General features: G+C 35.5%; 1 protein-coding gene across 7 annotated transcripts in view; it reads left to right on the top strand.

Moving 5' to 3' along the window:
- Nucleotides 1-425: 425 nt before the first annotated feature.
- LOC127864385 (uncharacterized) overlaps nucleotides 426-24,611 on the top strand; it is a 186,464-nt gene continuing 162,278 nt past the window's right edge. For all 7 annotated transcript variants that reach the window (XM_052404040.1, XM_052404041.1, XM_052404037.1 and 4 more), the window contains exons 1-2: nucleotides 426-707; nucleotides 8,128-8,929. In XM_052404040.1, coding sequence (XP_052260000.1) covers nucleotides 8,595-8,929 — 335 coding nt within the window. In that variant the 5' untranslated portion in view covers nucleotides 426-707; nucleotides 8,128-8,594. The remainder of the gene's footprint in view (nucleotides 708-8,127; nucleotides 8,930-24,611) is intronic.

Here is a 24,611-nt window from a genome sequence, read left to right as displayed (position 1 = left end):
AGATGTCACAATTCAGCTTTTTTGGTTCAAAAATGTTTTTAGGGGCGGGGGGGGGGGGGGGGGGCTGGGGGGTCATGCCCCCCCCCCCCTCCCCTAGTAACTTTGGCGCTCGCAGGCCTAAGGCACTTAGAGCCTGACCACTCTTTCAAAAGTTCGACGACGGCCCTGATGTTTGAGGAAAAGGATCTGATGTATTATAATAAAAATGGTTTATGTAAGAACCTACTTTATTATAATTATAATTACATGTTCATAACATGTCATTTATTAGATCAATTAAAAGTCTGGTGTGTTAAATAATCTGGTTTAAAGTGTTTATCTACAAAGCCTTGTTTTGTGCAGTTTAAAATAATCAATACACTCATAACCCAATAGTCAGGTGACAGTGTACATAGTGACACTGTTTACTCCTATCATACAAGCGCCATTTGACGGTTAACTTGGTTGCTGTTCAGTTTGAAATTTCGTATTACTTGCCTGTTTTTAATAACATTGTTTGTGTGTTTTCTGTGATATTCATTGTAGACATGCTTGTACATAATTATTACAATTGATTTAAGATTGTAAAATCTTGTTTGTTGAAAGGGAATTATCAAAATGGCGACATCTGCAATTTCAAGACATTCACACAAAAATGTAAAATTAACAGCATTGTGTAATAGCCATAGTGAGTTGTGCTGCTCCAGATCTGTTGAGCTTAATCACAGGTACCTGATTTAATTAATTAATTTAATTTAGATGTTGTTAATCAGTATTTTAAATAATGGTATTGTATGATGAAATTACTATCGTCCATAGTTAGTCATTGAGATTATTGTTAGCAGTTGCTTTATTTTTATGTCCTAATCATTACAATTGCGTGTAATTTGTTGGTCAGCTTTTTATTTACTTACTGTTTGAAAAAGATGTTTATTATATAATGCCATTTTTAAATTCAATTAAATAATAACTATACAGATGTAAATCAAATCTTCAATAACTTAATTCAGAAAACTTAAATCATTGTCCCATTCTAATGTTATCCTTAACTATAAATGAACAAAATCAGTCAACTAATATCGACTTTGATTTATAACATTTTTGCAGATAGAACAAACTTACAAACATTTACTTAATGACCTGTCCGCAGACTTGGCTTTCAGGCTACATCTTATATAAACCAATAAACCTTTTTATCAATGTATATATTTTATGTTCTCCAACCGGGTGGGAGCTTAATGTATCACTTTATTGATAATTAATATAAAGTTTGATTTTGTGTTTCGATGGAATTGAGTTAACTTGTGTGTAAATCAAGATTCTCTGCTTATTATATCTGTCATACTCCATTCTCGTCTGCCCATCCTTCTGTCTGTTTGACTCAGGTAACTAGTTTCTGGGTTAGACCTCAGAAAATAATGATCAGAATTTACAAAACAGTTGAAACCTTTTTAAAGGGTTGACAAGTTAACCTATTATCAAACAGTTAAAATATATCATAAAGGGACATGCACACAGATAAAAAAAAAATCCGCTTTGATTAAATTTCATTGAGTTTTTGCAGTTTGGCTAACAATAAGTAAGACAATATTATATGAAATTGTTCGTGTTTGCACACAATTTCATGAACAACTGAACCTATGTATATTAAATGGTGTAATGATTCTTCTGGACGTTATTAATACTTTGTAAAAAGTAGATATCTGAAACATGTAAGCCAATATCATGTACTTTTTTTAGTCAGGTATACAAGAGTTGTGAGCATTTTGTGAGGTTGTTCTGGTCTGTTGATCTGTCAGTGAGTATATACATGTTGACCAAATTGTCTCAGAAACCACAGGGTCCTAGATTGTTAGTTATTTTGCATGTAATACTTTAAGTGGTTCTCTGCTCAGTTTGTTTCAAATCATGTTGATGGGGTCAAAACTTTCCACCCCAAGTGATCAGATGTAGAAACACCTTTATTGTTAACTAAATAAACCTTAAAAAATCTTCTCTAAAACTGATATTTTGTGTGTAACAAAGTATGGTAGTCCTCTTCAAAGTTTGCTCAAATCACGAGTCTGTGGTCAAAACTTACCAAGCCTATGGGTCAAATGATTTATTTAGACTGATGTAGTAAATAACATTAAAAATTGTATTCTCTGAAACCACAAGGTCTGGGGTTTAATGTTTGGTGTTTAACATCGGAGGGGACTTAATTATGGTGTGCCCTCTGTGTGTCCGTGAGTCTGAGAGTCCATCAGTCTGTCACACTTGTCTGTCTGTCTGTCTGTCTGTCTGTCTGTCTGTCTGTCTGTCTGTCTGTCTGTCACACTTGTCTGTCTGTCTGTCTGTCTGTCTGTCTGTCTGTCTGTCTGTCTGTCTGTCTGTCTGTCTGTCTGTCTGTCTGTCTGTCTGTCTGTCTGTCTGTCTGTCTGTCTGTCTGTCTGTCTGTCTGTCTGTCTGTCTGTCTGTCTGTCTGTCTGTCTGTCTGTCTGTCTGTCTGTCTGTCTGTCTGTCTGTCTGTCTGTCTGTCTGTCTGTCTGTCTGTCTGTCTGTCTGTCTGTCTGTCTGTCTGTCTGTCTGTCTGTCTGTCTGTCTGTCTGTCTGTCTGTCTGTCTGTCTGTCTGTCTGTCTGTCTGTCTGTCTGTCTGTCTTGTCAGTCAGTCAGTCAGTCAGTTAGTCAGGAAGATAGCAACTCATATTTGGCATGCATGTGTATCTCACAGAGCTGCACATTTCGAGTGGTGAAAAGTCAAGGTCATCCTTTAGGGTCAAAGGTCAAATATCATTGTATCTTTCTTACCTAAAACTTTAACCTTCGTTAAAGTTTGGTCCTTATTTTTTTTATATTGAAGATAGCAAGTTGATATTTGGCATGCATTTGTATCTCATGGAGCTACATGTTTTGAGTGGTGAAAGGTCAAGGTCATCCTTCAAGGTCAAATGTCAAAAATTATGGCTTGAAAGCGACGCATTAGGGGGCATTGTGTTTCTGACAAACACATCTCTTGTTTCATGAAACTTTTAACATGGACAAATGCAATATGGAGATTATGCACGTCATTTCATTTTGTTCCAACATGTACGTGAAGAATTCTGGTTGCTATTGCAACAAATACACTAGAAATATTGCTGAAATTAGAAATATTGCTGAAAATGGTGGATCCTGCGATAGCTTCAAATGTTCTTCATATTTTTCATGAAAATTGAAACATGGATAAATGGCAATATGGAAATTATGCATGTCATTTCATTTTCTTCCTACGTCAAAAATTCTGGTTGCTATGGCAACAAATATATAAAAAATCTGACAATGGTGGAAAAATTCTGACAATGCTGGGGCCAGTAGGGGACAATTATTGCTTGGCAGTAGTCTTGCTGAGTTTAATGTTTATAGTAAAAACATGTATTTGCTCTAATGCTGTTTCTGACCACATTATACTAAGGGCCTTTAGCATCTTTTTGTGGGGTGGAGAAGCATTGATTATATCTGATTGCATATGAGATTATGGATAGTGTGGTTAAGATTTCAAATACTTAAAGTAGAAAACAATACAAACACATAGAATTATGCTTTACGTACATGTACATGTATACCCATATAATATAATTTGTCTTAAAACTGTACAAATGTTAAACAATTATGATAAACAAATATGAAGATGTGCAAGTAAGGCTTAATATGTTTCTTAACATTGAACCCTATTTCAACAATAATTTTTGTATTTACGCTTCTCACAATTAAACAACAATATTTTTTGCTAAAATGGCCATTGATCTGGTTATGAACAGGGCTCAACATTAACCTCAAAACCAACTTGCCCTGCCGGGCAAGTACTTAGAAAATCTACTTGCCCTGAACGTAAAGCCACTTGCCCAAAAATGAAATATCACATTAACTGTTAACCTCATATTTTTTAATAAAGATCAAAATGATACACCACAAAACCTTTTTTATTTTTGCACATTTAACAAAATGATTACAGCAATTTAAGTCTAATTAAAGTCTAAATTTAATGCTCTTTGTTCTTTTTTGCACTTGCCTGGGCGGACAACTAGATTATAAAATAACTTGCCCGGACCCAACTTTTACTTGTCAGGGGCAATAGGACAACTGTTAATGTTGAGCCCTGATGAAGAAAATCTCATAACCAAAATATTGAGATGCTAATAGTGTAGGAGGAGATAGTGGCCAATGGGGGTTTATCATACATGTACTCATACCTACCATATGTTTAAGTTTCAAGCTTCTAGTGCTAATAGTGTAGGAGGAGATAGTGGCCAATGGGGGTTGGGATGGGGTTGAGTCAGAGATTTTCACTAATTTTAGCTCGACTATTATATATAAAATATATATATTGGAGCTTTCCTACTCACCCCGGCGTCGGCATTTCCATTCCCGTTAGCGTAAGTGTGCAAATGTTAAAGTTTGCGTACCACCTCAAATATTTCATTGTCCCTTCACATATTGCTTTCATATTTTGCATACTTCTTTACCAACATGACCCCAATTTATTAACAAGAGCAGACATCTGTTTCAAGCATTTTGTAAGAATTATGGCCCTTTTTTCACTTACAATATGCATATTATTATAAATCTATGTTAAAGTTTGCGTACTACCCCAAATATTTCTTATGTCCCTGGACACATTGCTTTAATATTTTGCATACTTCTTTACCAACATTACCCCAACCTATAAACAAGAGCAGACAACTGTATCAAGCATTTTGTAAGAATTATGGCCCTTTTGTTACTTAGAATATGCATATTACTGATAAATCTATGGTAAAGTTTGCGTACCACCTCAAATATTTGTATTGTCCCTTGACATATTGCTTTCATATTTTGCAAACTTCTTTACCAACATGACCCCAACCTATAAACAAAAGCAGACAATTGTATCAAGCATTTGTAAGAATGATGGCCCTTTTTTATCCCCGCCGAAAAAAAATTCGGAGGGGATATAGTAATTGGTCCTGTCCGTCTGTCCATCCATCTGTCCATCCGTCTGTCCGTCCGGCTGAAACTTTGTCCGGAGCATAACTCCAAATCTATTCAATGGATTTACTTTAAACTTAGAATATAAACAGATGGCAACTAGGAGAAGTGCAGTGACCAAGAACCATAACTCTATCTACCTTAGTTTTTGAATTATCTCCCCTTTTATATGATTTTAAAGTAAATTTTTGTCCGGAGCATAACTCTAAATCTACTGAAGGGATTTACTTAAAACTTGAAATATAAACAAATGGCAACTAGGAGAAGTGCAGTGACCAAGAACCACAACTCTATCTACCTCAGTTTTTGAATTATCTCCCCTTTTATATAATTTTAAAGTACATTTTCGTCCGGAGCATAACTCTAAATCTACTGAAGGGATTTACTTGAAACTTGAAATATAAACAGATGGCAACTAGGAGAAATGCAGTGACCAAATACCATAACTCTATCTACATTAGTTTTTTAATTATCTCCCCTTTTATATAATTTTAAAGTAAATTTTTGTCCGGAGCTTTACTCTAAATCTACTGAAGGGATTTACTTGAAACTTGAAATATAAACAGATGGAAACTAGAGGAAGTGCAGTAACCAAGAACCACAACTCTATCTACCTTAGTTTTTGAATTATCTCCCCTTTTATATGATTTTAAAGTAATTTTTTGTCCGGAGCATAACTCTAAATCTACTCAAGGGATTTACTTGAAACTTGAAATATAAACAGATGGCAACTAGGAGAAGTGCAGTGACCAAGAACCACAACTCTATCTACCTTAGTGTTTGAATTATCTCCCCTTTTATATAATTTTAAAGTACATTTTTGTCCGGTGCATAACTCTAAATCTATAGAAGGGATTTACTTGAAACTTGAAATATAAACTTATGGCAACTAGGAGAAGTGCAGTGACCAAGAACCATAACTCTATCTACCTTATTTTTTTAATTATCTTCCCTTTTATATAATTTTAAAGTAAATTTTTGTCCGGAGCATAACTCTAAATCTACTGAAGGGATTTACTTAAAACTTGAAATATAAACAGATGGCATGTAGGAAAAGTGCAGTGACCAAGAACCATAACTCTATCTACCTTAGTTTTTTAATTATCTCCCCTTTTATATAACTTTAAAGTAAATTTTGTCCGGAGCATAACTATAAATGTACTAAAGGGATTTACTTGAAACTTGAAATATAAACATATGGCAACTAGGAGAAGTGCAGTGACCAAGAACCATAACTCTATCTACCTTAATTTTTTAATTATCTCCCCCTATTTTATAATTTTAAAGTAAATTTTTGTCAGGAGCATAACTCTAAATCTGCTGAAGGGATTAATACTTGAAACTTCAAACTTAAACAGATGGCAAGTAGGAGAAGTGCAGTGACTAAGAACCATAATTCTATCTACCTTAGTGTTTGAATTATATCCCTTTATTTTATTTCAAAGTTAATTTTTGTCCGGAGCATAATGAATCATCCCCCTTTATTTGTTTTTACAAATATTATTCTACTCTCTAAAACAAATGTTGTCATACAAGCAAACACATTTCCGCGGGGATTTGGCACTACTGTGACAAGCTCTTGTTGTCTTAGTTACTGAATATTTTGTTAAATTTTGTGTTTAGATCCACTTGACTTATAAAGTATCAAAGCTATTGCTTTCAAACTGCAAATATTTTCTTACCATCATGAGGGTACTGTACCTGCCAAGTTCAATTTGACCTTTACCTTTGAATGACCATGACTCTCAAGGTCAAGAGTAAATTTTAGTTAAATTGCCATAACTTCTTTATTTATGATAAGATTTTATTAATACTTTGACAAAACAACACTTAACTGAATACAACAATGGATTCCACCCGAACAATGCCCCACGCCCCAACCCAGAATCCCTGCCCCCCCTCCCCACCCAAAAACAATTAAAAAAAAATCCTTTTTTTATTTTTGAAAGATCATCTTATAAATGACAATACCCCACATTATACCCCCCTCAAATACAAAAATTTATTATGCTCCCCTTCGAAGAATAGAGGGTATATTGTTTTGCTCATGTTGGTCGGTCCGTCCACCATATGGTTTCCAGATAATAACTCAAGAACGCTTACACCTAGGATCATGAAACTTCATAGGAACATTGATCATGACTCGCAGATGACCCCTATTGATTTTCAGGTCACTAGGTCAAAGGTCAAGGTCACACTGACTCGAACCAGTTAAATGGTTTCTGGATGATAACTCAAGAACGCTGACGCCTAGGATCATGAAACTTCATAGGTACATTGATCATGACTTGCAGATGACCCCTATTTATTTTCAGGTCACTAGGTCAAAGGTCAAGGTCACAGTGACTCAACTTTGAAAAATGGTTTCCGGATGATAATTCAAGAACGCTTACGCCTGGGATCATGAAACTTAATAGGTACATTGATCATGACTCGCAGATGACCCCTATAGATTTTCAGGTCACTAGGTCAAAGGTCAAGGTCACGGCGACCAGAAATAGCAAAATGGTTTCTGGATGATAACTCAAGAACGCTTATGCCTAGGATCATGACACTTCATAGGTACATTGATCATGACTCGCAGATGACCCCTATAGATTTTCAGGTCACTAGGTCAAAGGACAAGGTCACGATGACTCAACTTAAAAAAATGGTTTCCGGATGATAACTCAAGAACGCTTACGCCTACGATCATGAAACTTCATAGGTACATTGATCATGACTCGCAGATGACCCCTATTGACTTTCAGGTCACTAGGTCAAAGGTCACAGTGACTTGACACAGTAAAATGGTTTCCGGATGATAACTCAAGAAAGCTTGCGCCTAGGATCACGAAACATCATAGGTACATTGATCATGACTCGCAGATGACCCCTATTGATTTTCAGGTCACTAGGTCAAAGGTCAAGGTTACAGTGCCATAGAACGTATTCACTCAATGGCTGCCACTGCAACTGACAGCCCATATGGGGGGCATGCATGTTTTACAAACAGCCCTTGTTTTTAAGGTTTTGATGCTGCGTTTTGTGTATTTATGAATATTGTTGTCATTATTGTACCTGAATCTTATATGAGTAGTTGAGTCATATAAAATAAATGTTAAGGCCACTAGAACAGAACTATTGTTTTATTGTTTAGTATTTTATTGTTTTATATATTTCAGATCCTGATTTATACTGAAGGATTAGCTGCTTTTTGAATTCTTGTCTGCATGTATTTCATAAAGGACTGAAAAGCATTCCTACATTATTAAAAGAAGTGAACTGTGAACTATCTTATTTATGATGTCTTGTTTATTGGGATACAACACAGCCGTAACCATCCGGGTTACAGAATTATAGACTATTTTAACAGAATTATACTTTAACTACATGTACTTTAACATGTAAAACTTCATACACTAGAGTATCAAATTGGCGGCAGGTTCATTGTCAAATGTTGTGAAACGTTGGCCTATGGTTGAAAAGTTTTATCGCACATCTTGTGTTTGAATTTATCTGTGTTTCAGTGTTAATTTTAACTTCTAAGGTTGATAAACTTTTGGAACTAGCTTTATTTCTTTCATATTTCACAAGAAATATACTTGAAAGATTTGAACAAAAAGGTTTTAACATTATAAACAGTAACAAAATGGCAACAGGTTCATTGTCTTCGGTTCCAAAACGTTTGCGTATGGTTGAAGACTTTTCTTGCACACGTTGTTTAGAGCAGAATCTTACGGAATCTGCAGACATTTATTGTGAAAAATGTGAATGGTTTTATTGTAAAAAATGTGTTATCCTGCATAGTCAGTTTTATACAAAACATATGACATGTGGAAGGGAGGATATTAAGAAATGGCCAGTTTCTAAGGCAGTGGAAGATTTTCTCAGGAAGTGTGAGGTGCATGAGGATGAAACACTGACACAGTTTTGCCATGACCACAGTCAGCTGTGCTGCTCTGCATGTGTTGGAACAATTCACAGGTACTGTAAAACCATTAAATTTCGTGTGGTACGAATTTTCGTGGATTTCGTTGTTCCGCCAAACCACGAATTCAAGTACCAACGATTATTTTTACATTTTTAATCCGAAATTGGTTTTTTCCGAATGTCATTGCGGACATTCTCTATTGTTTTCGGTTATCACAGATATTTGATTGAGATATGCTAGGTAATACAATATGTTGTTTTCTTGATAAGTGTTTGGGTTAATAATACTTTTTTAATCAAGCCTGTACTTTAAACTGTACATCAACGATTGTTCTCTTTTACGTGACGTCGTCAAATTGACAGTTTGCAGATTTATCACATATGTCAATTAGTGCCAATTAAAGTTAAATGAGACAAAACGGTTTTCACACCTGTATTTTGGGGACCTTATTACTCAATTGTTTCTACTAGGGGACCGATTGAGCAGAGAATTGCAAATATTGTCAAAACAACATTGATGGCAATAAGCGAGCGGGGACACACAAGATAGCTGCTTTATTCGCTTTTATCGACAATTATCGGCAACACTTTCATGCTTCAGTGCAGGGCTCGCGCTGTCGTTCGCCACTTGAGCCATTTGCGAAAATATTGAGAATTTGGCTCAAGAAAAATCTGATTTGCGAAAATGCTAAAATCTCATAAAATTTCATTGAAAACAGCCGCCATTTTAACCCGAAACTGGTTTTCTATATTTTTCTATTTGTTTCAATGAAAGTATTTGCAATTTGAACAGTGAACGAAAACTGGTCTGCACCTGCTTCACCTTATTGTTATTGAAGTGCACATGGTAGCTTGCCAATCAAAACTGAACTCGCTTACACATGAAATGACGTTGTTGAATGAAACGTAAAAATGGGTGGAGCTTTGAATACACAGTTAATATTGTCGTCTGCAAACAAAATAGCGGCCTGTAGCAAATGTCGTATTATACGATTAAAAATGAAAATAAGCGTGACAATGAATTAATTATTTCGAAGCTGACTATCGATCTAAATTAAAGAGTGATAATTAAATAATTAGTTCTATGTCGTTGATGTTACAACTTAATGCCGATTTTCGATTGAAATGAAAAGTTGATAATTAATTTGATCGTTTTACTCACACACTATGCTAACTAACAGCGGCGTATTTTAATCAAAGGAAAACGTGAAAAACACGTGCGGTTTAATTGCAATTAAAGTTTAATTAAAGTTACGAATTTGTAACAAATATCGTCTACAATATAAATGGAAGTGACCACTTTGTCCGTACAGTCGCTAACATGGCTTCTTTAACCTTAAAGCGTCCTTTGGACGAAAATGAGTCTGAACAAAAAAAAAATTTAAATTAAAACACAAAAAACTAGAGCATTCCAAGAGTCATGGAAAGTTGATAATAATTGGCTTCGCTTTGAGAATGAATCAAAGTCAATGAACTGTGACCTATGCATTAAGGTGCAGAATTCCAAAACGTTCACTGTAGGTTTCAATATCCTTAAAAAAAGACTCAGGGACGAAACATGCAAAGTCTAAAGGTAAGATTTTGAAGATGAGAGGAATTTTAATTTGAAATTACTATACTATTGCTATAGTCTAACTATATGTATATATGCAGATATTATTTTATTGTTTTTTCAGATCACACTCATGCCGTTTGACTGTACAAAATTTGGAACATCTAATGAATTTAATCTCAATTGAAGGAAAAGACTGCAAAGATGTTGACTTTAAAGTGATCTACAAACTGTGGGCTGGTAAAAAACAGTGCAGAATAATAATGAAATAATAATGATATGTGTCATGACTTTGTTCTCTGTATATAGCATGATTTGTTTGCAATGTATTTTGTGAATGAAATGTATGCTTGTATTTTACATGTCATTCATCATGTTGTTAAAAATGTGCTGTATGAAAATATCTCTATTACTATGAAAATTGTGATGTGATGTATATTATGATATGTGACATGTGCTTGTTGTCATTAAATAAAATATGAAAAATCCATAGTATATATTGTATATATTGTTATTTGAAACAAACAAAAACTGGTTGACAATAGGCCCAAAACGCACCACAGACAATCTAGGATCCAAAAATTTTTCAGGGGGGGGGGGGGGCATGCCCCCGGACCCCCTAGATCTGGGTGGCTCAAAGATATTTTGGGCCAGCGCTAGCCCTGCAGTGCACATTAATCACACGCCTTGCTGTCAACACACATTAGCAGATTATTCTTCGTTATTTCTCTGGTTGTTTTTAGAAAAGTTTAATTATTATGACTGTCAATCTTCCCCGAAAATTTGAAATCCACGAAATTACGTGTCAACAAATTAGTTGTTTTGTATTAAACCACGAAATTTCATAGAGACGAATTTCTATACGTTTACAGTATCTCACACATTTGTATTCCTTTAGTTATTAATAATTAACAGCGCTTTCGCTAGCTTTTTATGTCCCCCACTATAGTAGTGGGGGACATATTGTTTTTGCCCTGTCGGTTGGTCTGTTGGTCTGTTGGTTGGTTGGTTGGTTGGTTGGTTGGTTTGCGCCAACTTTAACATTTACAATCACTTTTGCAATATTGAAGATAGCAACTTAATATTTGGCATGCATATGTATCTCATGGAGCTGCACATATTGAGTGGTGAAAGGTCAAGGTCAAGGTCATCCTTCAAGGTCAAACATCATATAGGGGTCAAGGTCATCCTTCGAGGTCAAACATCATATAGGGGGACATTGTGTTTCTCAAACACATCTTGTAAAAGTTGGAAGTCCTGACTTCCAAACCATAAATTTTGGACGTCCCAAACATAAATTTTGAAGTCCCACTAGTGTTTTTCCCAGGCCATTTTAGCGTGGTGAAAAGCCACGCCGCCCTTCTTTTCAAAGGAAAATTTCGTCAAGCGCCCTTATCGATAACATCTTTATTGTCTTACGATCTAACTTGGTCCGCAAAATCAGCTTTCTTGATTGTCTGTGACACTCCGACTGTGCTTGATTTACTCGAGAGACGTCAATGTCTAATCGACTACATTAATCGAGTAGATTTAATCTATAACAGTGCTCGATTTATAGGTAGTCAAACTGACTGCTCCAAAGTTGTGAATTAGTCATGCGTGAATAACCCCGTGTCAGTATCAATCGATAATGCCGGAAGCTATGTTATACCAAACGCACTTTTCGGTCGGCAATGTGTACTCCTCCAGGATAAAATCATTACTTCGGAGACTTTTGATGAAAAACTCGATGTTATTTTCATGGCAATTGTGCTTTGCATGCATTATTCAGTTATATCAAAACATATATTTTTACGCATAATTACATTTAAAATCACAAACAAATTTATTCTTTATCGTTTTTGTCTTTAAGATTATTAGATCTAATTATTAAAATAATTACTGAGACGTAAACTAATTTAACAAAATGCGAATTGCGTATACGATTTAACGTTGCTATGCACACCTGTCGCTTACATCATTTGACAAACGATCGAATTAACGATGGAGATTATACATTAAGAAGGAATTAATGAAATGTCTGTGATAATCAACGATGCATAAAAATGTATTAGATAGCAACAACATTATTTATTTGTAATCTAGCTACTCGGTGGATGTATGTCACGGAAACGAGTGTTTGCATATTGTTAACGATCAATTTACTCGCAATATTATTTTAAACATGTGTTAAGATTATTGTTAGAAAATGGGATAAGACAAGGATCGCCTAGGATCATAGGTACATTGATTATGACAGATGGCAGATGACCCTTTTTGATTTTCAGGTCACTAGGTCAAAGGTCAAGTCACAGTGACCTGAAGCAGTAAAATGGTTTCTAACGTAATCACACAATGGCTGCCACTGCAACTGACAGCCAATTTGGGGGCATGTGTGTTTTACAAACAGCACTTGTTAGGATTTTATCAGTCAAAAGTGTGTATGCCCCGGCCTTGATTGATGTGTGAGGTATATATTGATTGACCAATCCGTCCATTTGTACTTTACTTCACATTTGCCTTAGTTGGCAATTATATTTTTCACTAATGCTTATTTCTGGATTTATCCTTATTGTCATTATTCAAGCTTTTGGCATTGCATTTAAACCACTTCTGGGATATTCATCAACAATCTTTGCCTAATACAACATGGCGACATTCGTACCAAAAAAAAGAACAAAGAGGAAAAACTGATCAAAAATTTAAAAAAAAATAGAATAGAATAATTACAGTACAGCCAACGTGGAACAAACATATTTTGCGATCCGCGGCGGCAATGCGCAACGAGTCGATGCCGAGTTGGCCGTTGAAGCATTTCGCAGCGAAGCTTTGCATCTTTTCGCCGAGACATGCCAAGGCAAGCCGCGATCCGCGGCAGGACGCCGAGTCCATGCGCATATTCAAATCAAAATCTTTTTTAAATGATTAGTTAGTCAAAGAAATTTAAAAGAACAATTATAATTATATTTAAAATCATAATTAATTTAATGCGCACAGATTCAAAAAAGATTAATTAGTTAATAAAAAAACATGCTGTTTTTTTTTTTTAGTGATTGCATTCCCATTTCTAAAGAAATTGCTGTCATCCGGATATAAATAATTATTATTTTAAAAGAATGCAAATAAAAAAAATCGAATTAATTAAAACAAAATACGATTATCACAGGCATGTATTAATACAATTCCAATAATCATTTGCCATTGTCATTTATAGAATCGGCTTAAGTACTTTAAGTTACTTTGTGTGCGTTTATTGCACTGTATGATTATTGTCTTTATATTAAAACGATCAACAGACATATTTGTTTTGGGTTTTATTTTTACGACAACATGTATTAGCATATAAGCACATTTAATGTGGCTGGCCAAGTTAGTTTGTTTCCTGCCCGTAGTGTATGTATTTCACACATAAATGTCACGTAATTATGTCTTGGCACATACGAGTGGTCAAGAATCCAGCAGTTGGTTTGTTTTTAATTGCTTGTTGTTTTTGCTATTATATTTTAGCTGAGACAATGAGCAGTTTGAAGCCACATCAATAACCAACACTAAATTGTTGTTTTGTTAATTATCAGCTTATTAAAACTATCGTTTGACTATGTGTATATAAATTAGTTTCATTTTGTTTATATTTTACAGTTGATATCCCTTATCATTACCCGATAATCCGGTATATTCCAGTTTTGAAGGAAATTCCGGTAAATATTTACGATAAAAGTGCTCAAGACACACACACATTCGCAATTATTCTCAAGTATAAAGTACATTTTGGCGTTTGTTACCATATAAAGATGTGATGAAATAACGTCCAATCGGGGCGTTTTTTTTCCCCATTGAACACGCATAAATCGCCTGATGTGATGAATGTTTTTATACAACACAAAATACTCCCAAACTTTCCATGCGACGTTGTACATGTCTGCATAATTTTTGCGCGCTTTTTATGGAGACAAAGGATATTTTAGCACTGTTTATTTGACGCTAGAATGTGTTAATGTAGCATTTGCATTAACATTAGGAAGCTTGTTGCGGATTACAAATTTAAGAAAGCTCATTTCAGAATCGAACGAAACATTAACATTGTGCGTAATTTATTAACGATAATTTGTTAAAGCGAACAACGTGCCATATCGATTATTAAAACGTGAATATAATAAATATGAAAGTAGCATAAATCTAGTTTTCTATGCTACACAAATGTACATGTAGGTGTATATCTTTTCACTCAATCTGCCGAGTATGTATGCGGCGGATTTACTCAGTGAAAGTATGCGAGGTTAAAACAGACTCTGCGTCGTTGCGCAGATCGATGCCGAGTGCCTCAGCAATACGCCGCGTGAACACTCGACACGGCCGCCGCATTCTAAATTTCAGGCTGTGGCGTAGCCGCAGATTATGTTTGTTCCGTGTTGGCTGTAATGTAGATCAAGCATCTAAAAAAAAATGAAACCACTTCCGTCATATTAACATAGTATAATTTAAAAACTGTAAACTGTAAGCGGGTGCTCAACACAACGCTTCTACACAAAACCATTAACTCATTTTTTATGTCCCCCACTATAGTAGTGGGGGACATATTGTTTTTGCCCTGTCTGTTGGTCTGTTTGCGCCAACTTTAACATTTTGCAATTACTTTTGTTATATTGAAGATAGCAACTTCATATTTGGCATGCATGTGTATCTCATGAAGCTGCACATTTTGAGTGGTGAAAGTTCAAGGTCAAGGTCATCCTTCAAGGTCAGAGGTCAAATACATGTGGCCAAAATCGCTCATTTTATGAATACTTTTGCAATATTTAAGATAGCAACTTGATATTTGGCATGCATGTGTATCTCATGGAGCTGCACATTTTGAGTGGTGAAAGGTCAAGGTCATCCTTCAAGGTCAGAGGTCAAATATATGTGGCCCAAATTGCTTATTTTATAAATACTTTTGCAATATTGAAGATAGCAACTTGATATTTGGCATGCATGTGCATCTCATAGAGCTGCACATTTTAAGTGGTGAAAGGTCAAGTTCATCCTTCACAAGGTCAAGGTCATCCTTCAAGGTCAAACATCATATAGGGGGACATTGTGTTTCACAAACACATCTTGTTTCGGAATGATGACCTATTGAAACTTTCTGATTCGTTAGCAATGATATTTAAGAATATGTATACAAATAATGTATGAAATAAATATTATCTATTACCAAAATAGTTTTTTTTAGAGTTGGTCAATGTTAATTTGGAGTAGACAGATTATAATACACTACGCGCCCCGGGATTTTTGCCTAAATCACCGACCAACGCGTTTGGGCCAACGTGGCAAATCGCAGTAATTTGCCGCAAATTGCGGTGAATCCACTCTGTGGTTGATTCAGGGTGATTCCACCGTGATTTGCACTGCGACCATCGGGCGATAAAGATCAGCTGTAGAATCATTGCGAAAACACCGCAAATCGCCTTGATTCACGGTGACTACTAGATTTAAATTAACTCATTAACTAATGTCATCACTATTGACGATCACATTAGATTGCGAAAATGTATTCCAATATGAAAGTAAACACCGTACTTGCTGAATGTCGAATCCTGATTTACAAACAATATCTTTATTTGTTGAAATAACAATTGTACAGTACGGCTCACGCAAAACCAACAAAGTTCGCGGCTACAGATTCTTTTTTGATGAAGTTTCTCCGCAGCCACAACGAGTATTCACTCCGAAAGAAACAGGTACAGATAATAACCTGATATTTTTACTTCTTCGCGATTGTTTTAACATTTCGTCAGCTTCTCTGAATACTTCATACAATTACCATCGGATGTCATCTGTCAATGATTGTGTAGGTCAGTAACCATACCGAAGAAATTTTTATAGTTTAATATCGGAAACGAGACTTGCTTTAAACGTTGAAATAAACGATATCTATTTGCTAAAGAGTTGCTCAAATACACAGACGACACATATATATGAATAATGTCGACCATTTGAATAAAATCAAATGTTGGTTTATTTGTAAAATTAATACTTTCACTTCGTCCTGATTTTCAGAAAATAACTTAAATGTGCATCTCAATTTAAATTTACACATTGCTTCAGGTGATGTACGCTTCTCCAATCGCCATTGGGCTGCTAGATCTATTTAATAAAATATAAGCGTGTAAAATTCATTTAATGGAACGTTACTAAACGTTTGTCTTTACTATTTCTCGAGCAATGTTGAACAGCCTATACTTTTAAAAATGGAAGCTGTGATCATCCGGAATTATCGTTGTTTATACATAGTTTGCTACACTTAAAATAAGGCGGTGATTTTTGCCTAAATCACTGACACTCGGTGGTCATTATTTATTTTGGGTGAAAAATCATCGCGATCTCGCGCGTTTCATCACGATATGTCGAGCATGATCGCCGTGTATGCTATAAATATCATCTCCGCGGTGATTCACTGCAATTTACCCTGTTCACGGTCAACGCAGTGAAGAACGATTTTCCTACGTTACATGTACATGTCTAATCTTCACAAAGATTATAGCAATATGGGATTATTAGCATTGTTGGCAGATATTAGAGAGTAAACTTTTTAAAATTTCAACATGTATTTCACACCCCATGTCCCTGACAGGTTATTTGTTACTTTTTAAATGCTGCGTATAAAACAAAACTGTGTTCGCACCTAGCTGTATGATACCGCAACTGGAGAAGTGATAATTGTGTTATTGATTATACAATTTAACAGTTAGAAGCCATGGAGAACTCATAACTGATTGTAATGTAATCGGCGTATTTTCCCCCGAGTCTCTCGATTCCCCGATACATACGTTTCAACTGTCTCGATCACATTAATACAACTTCTTCCGTCTTTATCCATTGCTTGATAATCCCGCATATGCCCGATTTCCATTTTAAAAGCGAATTCTGGTTAATATTGACGATAAGAGTCCTAAAGAATGTCATAGACGCTGTATTGTAACCGTTGCGCTGTTTCAGTACGGTGTTTACTTTCATATTGGAATACATTTCCGCGATCTAATGTGATCGTCAATAGTGATGACATTAGGTGTAAGTTGAAATTTAAATCTAGTAGTCACCGCGAATCAAGGCGATTTGCGGTGTTTTGCAATGATTCTACAGCTGATCTTTATCGCCCGATGGTCGCAGTGAAATCACCGTGAATCAACCACAGCGTGAATTCACTGCAATTTTCGGCGAATCAATGCGATTTGCCACGTTGGCCCAAACGCGGTGGTCGGTGATTTAGGCAAAAATCCCGGGCCGTGTAGTGTATGCTTATATCTTGCTTATTTTGTGAAAGCTTTCAAAATATTCTTGTCCTTAACTCTAGGACCTAGGGCTACCACATTTTGTATGTAGTGAGATACAGTAGTCCTCAACAAAGTTTGTTCAAATTAAGCCCCTGGGGTCAAATTTGACCCTGCCCCGGGTGTCACAAAAGTGTACATGTGCTTAAATAGGGCCTATATTTAAGTATTTGCACACGCCAAGAATATTTTCAGCAGTAGAGCGATACAGGGCCATCATGGCCCTCTTGTACTTGTTTGTTAACTTGCAGAAAATGCACTTCTTGAAAAAAAATGAATGAATTTGTCTTTCTTTTTGGAAATTTTCAGACAGCAATTTGGAATTTCGTAGTTTTTCTTCAATTGGGAAAGTATACCTTTACAGGTACTTTATAAAGAAGAAAAAAATCGCTGGGTTGCATGTCATAAGATGCTTATCACAGGCTAGAATGTTAATACTCGGACTATATTTAGAAATAGAGGACCCTTTTGTAAGAAGCAGGGTTATTTTGCTTTGCATCTATTCTTTAGTCCGTTGGTCCGTAGACCAATTGTGTTCCACAGTATATCTAGGGAATGCTTTGACCTACAGCCAGGCAACATGTTTTATGTTTACATTGAGGAAAATTAAGAGGTCAATCCATTTTAAGGTCAATAGGTCAAAGGTCACAGAAGATTATAACATGAAATTATAAAGACTTAGTAGTCAGTTTTAGTTCCTGTTATACCCATAATATTATAAGCAGATTTTCAATGATGATAAAAGTTATATTACAGTACTGCTATTATTAAATGCATTTAATCATTGAATTTTAACCCATTTAAGACAACTGCATTAATGTCAAAAAATATGAAGAAACATATGGAGTTGCACGAGTTTACCTGACAATTAAAATGTCACGGTGACTCAACTTAGAAAAATGGTATTCGGATGATAACTCAAGAATGCTTACTTCATAGGTACATTGATCATCACTGGCAGATCACCCCTATTGATTTTCAGGTAACTAGATCAAAGGTCAAGGTCACAGTGACTCGAAACAGTAAAATGGTTTCCTGATGATTACTCAAGAAATTAGGAACATTTTGAACAAACATATGGAGTTGCACACGCTAACTAGACCATTCAAACATTTAACAATGGCGTCTTTACTTTTCCACAAATAGATCACATGACAACAACAAAAGCAAAATAATCACAAGAGGTTAAATAGCAACAACAAATATTGGGAGATAGTAGACCAGGTTGCATGTCATAAGTCGCTCATCACAGACTAGACTGTACATACTGAGTTTGGGAATAGACATTAAATATACGTCATGCTTGTTTTTTTGTGGGATGGAAGAGCATTAATGATCTTTTCTTGCATGTGTTATTATGGATAGTGTGGTCAAGGTGTACAATGATACTAAAACTGAAAACAATATTAACTACTAGAAATGTATTCTTAGTACATGGATACCTCTACAATCCAATTTGTCCCACAACTGCACAAATGTCTTTAAATTATGAACAAACATATGGAGTTGCACACGTTGACCTGACAATTACTATGTTACTGTAGAAGTATCCCTCTATTTGAGTAACGCTTCTCACAATTGAAAAAATATTATCGTTTGGTTAAAGGGATTGTCACATAACTCTTCTTATGTAAAAAAAAAAACTTAAAAAAAATATCAAGGTGCATAATTTTACATGGTGGGTTATACTTTAAGAATAGTTCATCCCTCTATCAGCTGTACTCTTTGAGTTACTCACAACACAATTTTAAATGTAATTTCTTTGCTAAACAGGGCCATCGGTCTGGGTATGTTGAAAAAGACATATCAAACTATGCATGTGGGTAAAATTACACAATGATAAGTATTTATGTAAAGTGTTTGTCCTCTTGTAGCAATACTGTTTATGTTACACTGCACATATTTTAAAATGTCATTTTTGTATAAATATGAGACACTACTACAATTATGATGAAAACAACATACATGTATAGAAGTGCGCATTAGATCACATGCCTGGTTACTGTACTTGTTAAGTTGCAGGAATACATGTTGAGTTATATACAACAGAAAAGTCACGCAGATGGATGGAAGAGTGCATATCTATTAACCCCCATATTAAGCCCAAGAAGTGTTAATTTATTGTCCATGTATGTTTTTATTTGACACTATACTTGTTTGAAGCATTACATAATATCACTGACTATTCCTTGGTATGTACATGTATTAATTGTTTATTTCAGCCAGTGCAGAGAAGTGACCCAGATTTCGGAGCTGACCAACTCGCAGCCCTCAGGCCTAGAGGGGCTGTCAGTGGAGCTGCAAACTGTCCTGGGGGAAATTAAAACCCTGCAGATCAGTCAAGAGGCCAGCATTCAGTCATTGCAGAGAACATACAATGAACATAGGGAAGTTATGATAAAGCAAATGTGTGGCAATTTAAATACTTATATAGATGAATGTGATAATAATTCTGTGGGAACATCAGGCGGAAATGAGCAATATTTAAAAGAAGAGATGTGTAGGAATGTTGTTTCTATCTTGAATGAATTCGATAATATTACTGTGAAGGAACTTGACGAGATGAAAGCTGAGGTTATAAGCATTAAAGGGTCAGTTACAAGTTCTATTCATAAATGCACCAGTCTTCACAATGTCTTGTCACAATTCCATGAAATTGTTCAGAAAATTGGAGATCATAAGGAGCTCTGCCTAATAGCCAGCATAAAATGTAAGCATATAATACAGCAGGCACTGACTCTGCTGGGAAAGTCAGGCAAGGCGTTTAATGTCCAGAGTAATAATAAGCACAATGTGAGAATACCAAGTGATTCAGATGAATGTTGGATCACAGGCATATGTGTTCTGACTGATGGGCAGGTGCTGGTTGCAGACAGGGGCAATAAGAGGTTCAAGCTGCTGAACCAGCAGTACCAGGTGGTGAGTCACTGTGGTGTGGCTGAATATGTAAGGGACATGTGTCAGATCACACCCAGTGAGGTTGCAGTGGCTGTGGATGATGATAATTACACACATAATGTCCAGTTTATCACAGTCACCCAGAGTCAGCTCACTCTTGGTAGGAAGCTTGAGTTACAACATGGATGTAAAGGTATTGACCACCACGAGGGTGAACTGTTTATCTGCTCTAGTACTGCTCTGTTCAAGTACACACTGAGTGGCAAACAGGTCTGCAGACTCTATGAAGATGAATCTGCTCATGAAACAGGTAAGAATCATGGTGAATTCATCTTGATAACATATCTATTATGTACAGGGATTTTTCTAGCCATTGTGAGAAAAGGAGTTTAGTCAAATTGTGTTATTTTAAATCCATACAATGACAAATTTGAGAATTTTTATCGACTAAATAACCGAGTTGGGATTTATTTTTTTAATCAACAAATATTGACCCATTAGGCCTTTATCTTGTTATTTTGAAAAAAATAACCATATAAATTATAGTTATATACTTTGTGAGATAATAATAAAATGAAATTCAGATGTAATAGCAAAAAACCCGCTGATGTATTATAAAATATTTGTTATATAACTCCAATGTGCCCTTTGAATGCTACAGTACATTGTAGCCAAAACAAGATTCAGAAATATTGATTTATAAACATGAGTAATGAAGTATTTTGACTGTCACTACATGGCATGTCTATAAATAGAAACTGTGTTCCTGGGAGAGAGACACTTTCTGACCCTGTCTTAATTTTGTGGTTGTAAAATGATTGTACATGTACAATATGTTTACCTGTTGATAGAACTGTTCAATTGTTTCAGTATGTGTAATTGTTTCCATCTGTGTAATTGTTTTGCTTCAATTCATATCTTACTCACCAGTCGCATTTCAACATGTCAAACGTTAACACAATAGCTCTGCTACTGAAGTTTATTGTCACGCTTAACTATTGAATCATTGAAATGTATGCATATATTTTAGATGTGTAAAGGCTTATTTATAACAACATATGCGTAATACAATATCACTGCAGTATGTTTAATAAGATTATTTAACATTGACAGTAATTCAATATCTTGATGTTACTCTGTTTTGCAGTAATCAGGTGTGCTGTGAGTCCCACAGGAGACAGGCTGTACATCATCAGCTATGGGCCGAACAAGCTTCTCACCCTGGCCAGGGATGGCACACTCCTGGCTACATACACAGACCCAGCACTATATGGCCCACATGGTCTACATGTGACCCCTGCAGGCCAAGTGCTGGTCTGTGGATTCTGGTTCAACACTGTACTACAGGTGGGCTGGGAGGGAGAGAGTAAGCTGGCTACGCTGGCTACTCAGGAGGATGGAGTGAGGCTCCCAGTGTCAGTCTGCTACAGCAGCACCACATCATCCATCATTGTGGGACTGTTGAGCGACGACAACATCCTGGTGTTCAGAGTGGAATAGTGTGTACATGTATGTATTAGTTGTTGTAATTAGTGATTAGTATTTCAATGACAATGTGTTGTTTAGCATACAAACACAGTAGTGTGTGATGTTACAATACAACATTGTTTGTGTAGTTAAAGATACAAATAATTTATGTGCACATATTGTTATCTAATTACACATTGTGAGGGTTTTTGTTGGAACATTAGATGTAATGCATATTATGTTATGTTGTCATAACCTTTGTGTCATTATGGTCCTAACATTTATTTCTTGTAAACTTTGCATGAAAAAACAAAGCATTTCAACTGAAAATTTAATATTTCTACATATATGCACATGTACATAGCAACTGAGGCTATTTTTAGACTTTCATTTCTATAAACACCATGCCATGTAAGAAATGTATATTGATGAATACTTTTTTAATAAAATATGAAATTGTTTAAGTAATCTTTGGAGGAGTATATATTGATATTTTACGCAACGTTTACAGAAAGGTTACACTTGATGTGAGATTTATTAATTTGCCATATTTTATGATGTTGAACATGTCTTATTGATTGTTATTACATTTATATCAGTGTGTGCGAGTCCTAAATATACATACAAGAAATACATCAAGCTATTCTGCTGCTTCAGTTGCTGCTGGGTCGGGTCAACGATGCTGAGGATGTGGGGGACAAGCATGACGCAGAAGGTAAAAGAGACGCTTTGTCAGGCCTTTTCTTGGCCACTTTGGGAAAAAATGCAATTTTGGGATTTTGAATTTGTTTTGTGCTAAAAGTCCATTGATTTGGGAAAAACACATTTAATATAAGTTTTAATTATACTTCAAATTATAGGAATAAAATCCTATTATAATAGTTATAAACTTTGTTAGATCTAATTGAAACATAATTTAGATATAATTTTCATAAGGAACAGCATATAACACGCTTTGGGTATGGGTCCGTTAAACAGACCCATGAATACTCAAGGAAAAGCCCTGCTTGTGTATTTCCTGTTTATTAAGATGAGGTGGCAAAGAATGGTATGAATTTACATAAGGTAAAATATCCTTTTAAATTGTTTGTTTATTGTAAAATCATATATATTCGTCCGCATGTTATTTTGTGGTTAAAAAAAGACTTTCATGGACGTGGTAGTTAATGCATGACTTTCTCAGTTTGGAAACAATAAATATGGAATTTGTGTAAGTTATTTTCCAGTGTGTTTGTATTTAATTTGTGGATCGTTTAACCCTTAAAATCAATAAAAAATAATGTCCCGCGAATAATAGTGTTTTTGCAGTGTATAAATAAGTGAAGTGTACGAGAATGATATGATATGATTCACAGAAGGTAAAATGGCGTCTATTCTTGTGTATATCGTGTTTTCAGTACAACTTATTTTACTTGATGATCAATAACTCAAACCCTTCTCCAGCTCTATGCTTTCCAACTTACCGATACAGACACCTCAGAAACACAACACCGCAATAATTTCTGTCATCCCCATGCAGGCCTTGAGTTTTTGTAAAGCTGTAAGATATTTAATTAAGCCTATTTGATTGGAATCTATTCCATCTAATGCCGTATAGAGTCTTATTGCGAGGAGGTGTTAAGTTTTCATTGAGTATACAGTGTTGTTTTTTTAGTCAGAACAGGCCCCGTCACAAAGGAGCATGATTTACATAAAACCACCATTTTTTCACAGGATATTATGCGTTCTTGTTAGTTTCATGGAATAAATGCGTTTTGTTTCATGGAGTTAACGAGTATTGAAAAGTGTAAAGAAAAATAATTAAATTGGAAAATTTGTATGGGAAAATAATTAAAACAAGCAAATTCGTTGAATTGATAGCACACGCCAATATGCTTCTGGACACAAAAGTATTATATTTGACACTCAAAACAACAATGTTTCAAGATACAAAGGGCCAAAACTCTGTTATGAACAGATGGTGTACACTGCCATTTGGCGTGCATCATCCTCTTATCCATATATATTCTCATTTCATGTTTCAATAAAATCGGCCAAAGCACTTCAAAAATATGGCTCCGGACACACAAAAAGCATTTTCAAGATACAAAGGGCCATAACTCTATTATTAACTGATGGTGTACAATGCCATTTGGCGTAGATCATCCTCTTATCCATATGCATACTCATACCAAGTTTCAATGAAATCCGCCAAAGCACTTACAAGATATGGCTCCGGACAGACGGGCGGACGGACGGAAAGACGGACGGACGGAAGGATTGACAGACAACGCAAAACAGTATCCCTCCGCCTATGGCCTAGGGATAATAAAAAGTACAGAATCTCGTATTGAGCACATCTAAACTCACAAATTTGCACTGAAAGAAGCCCAAACACGTTTTAATAATATTATATTTCTTCTTCGATAAAGCATATAAGAAGTTTACAGTATATTTACTGTATTCTGTTATATAAGTTAATATTATTTGCTCTTGAAAGCCCTTTATAAATTTAAGCACCGACAATGGAAGCCATATGTCTTATCAGGCA

Source organism: Dreissena polymorpha, chromosome 1 (genome assembly GCF_020536995.1).
Source record: "Dreissena polymorpha isolate Duluth1 chromosome 1, UMN_Dpol_1.0, whole genome shotgun sequence".
NCBI lineage: Eukaryota > Metazoa > Mollusca > Bivalvia > Myida > Dreissenidae > Dreissena > Dreissena polymorpha.
The sequence above is the reverse complement of the archived record's forward strand: the minus strand, read 5'-3'. Positions and strand labels throughout refer to the sequence as shown.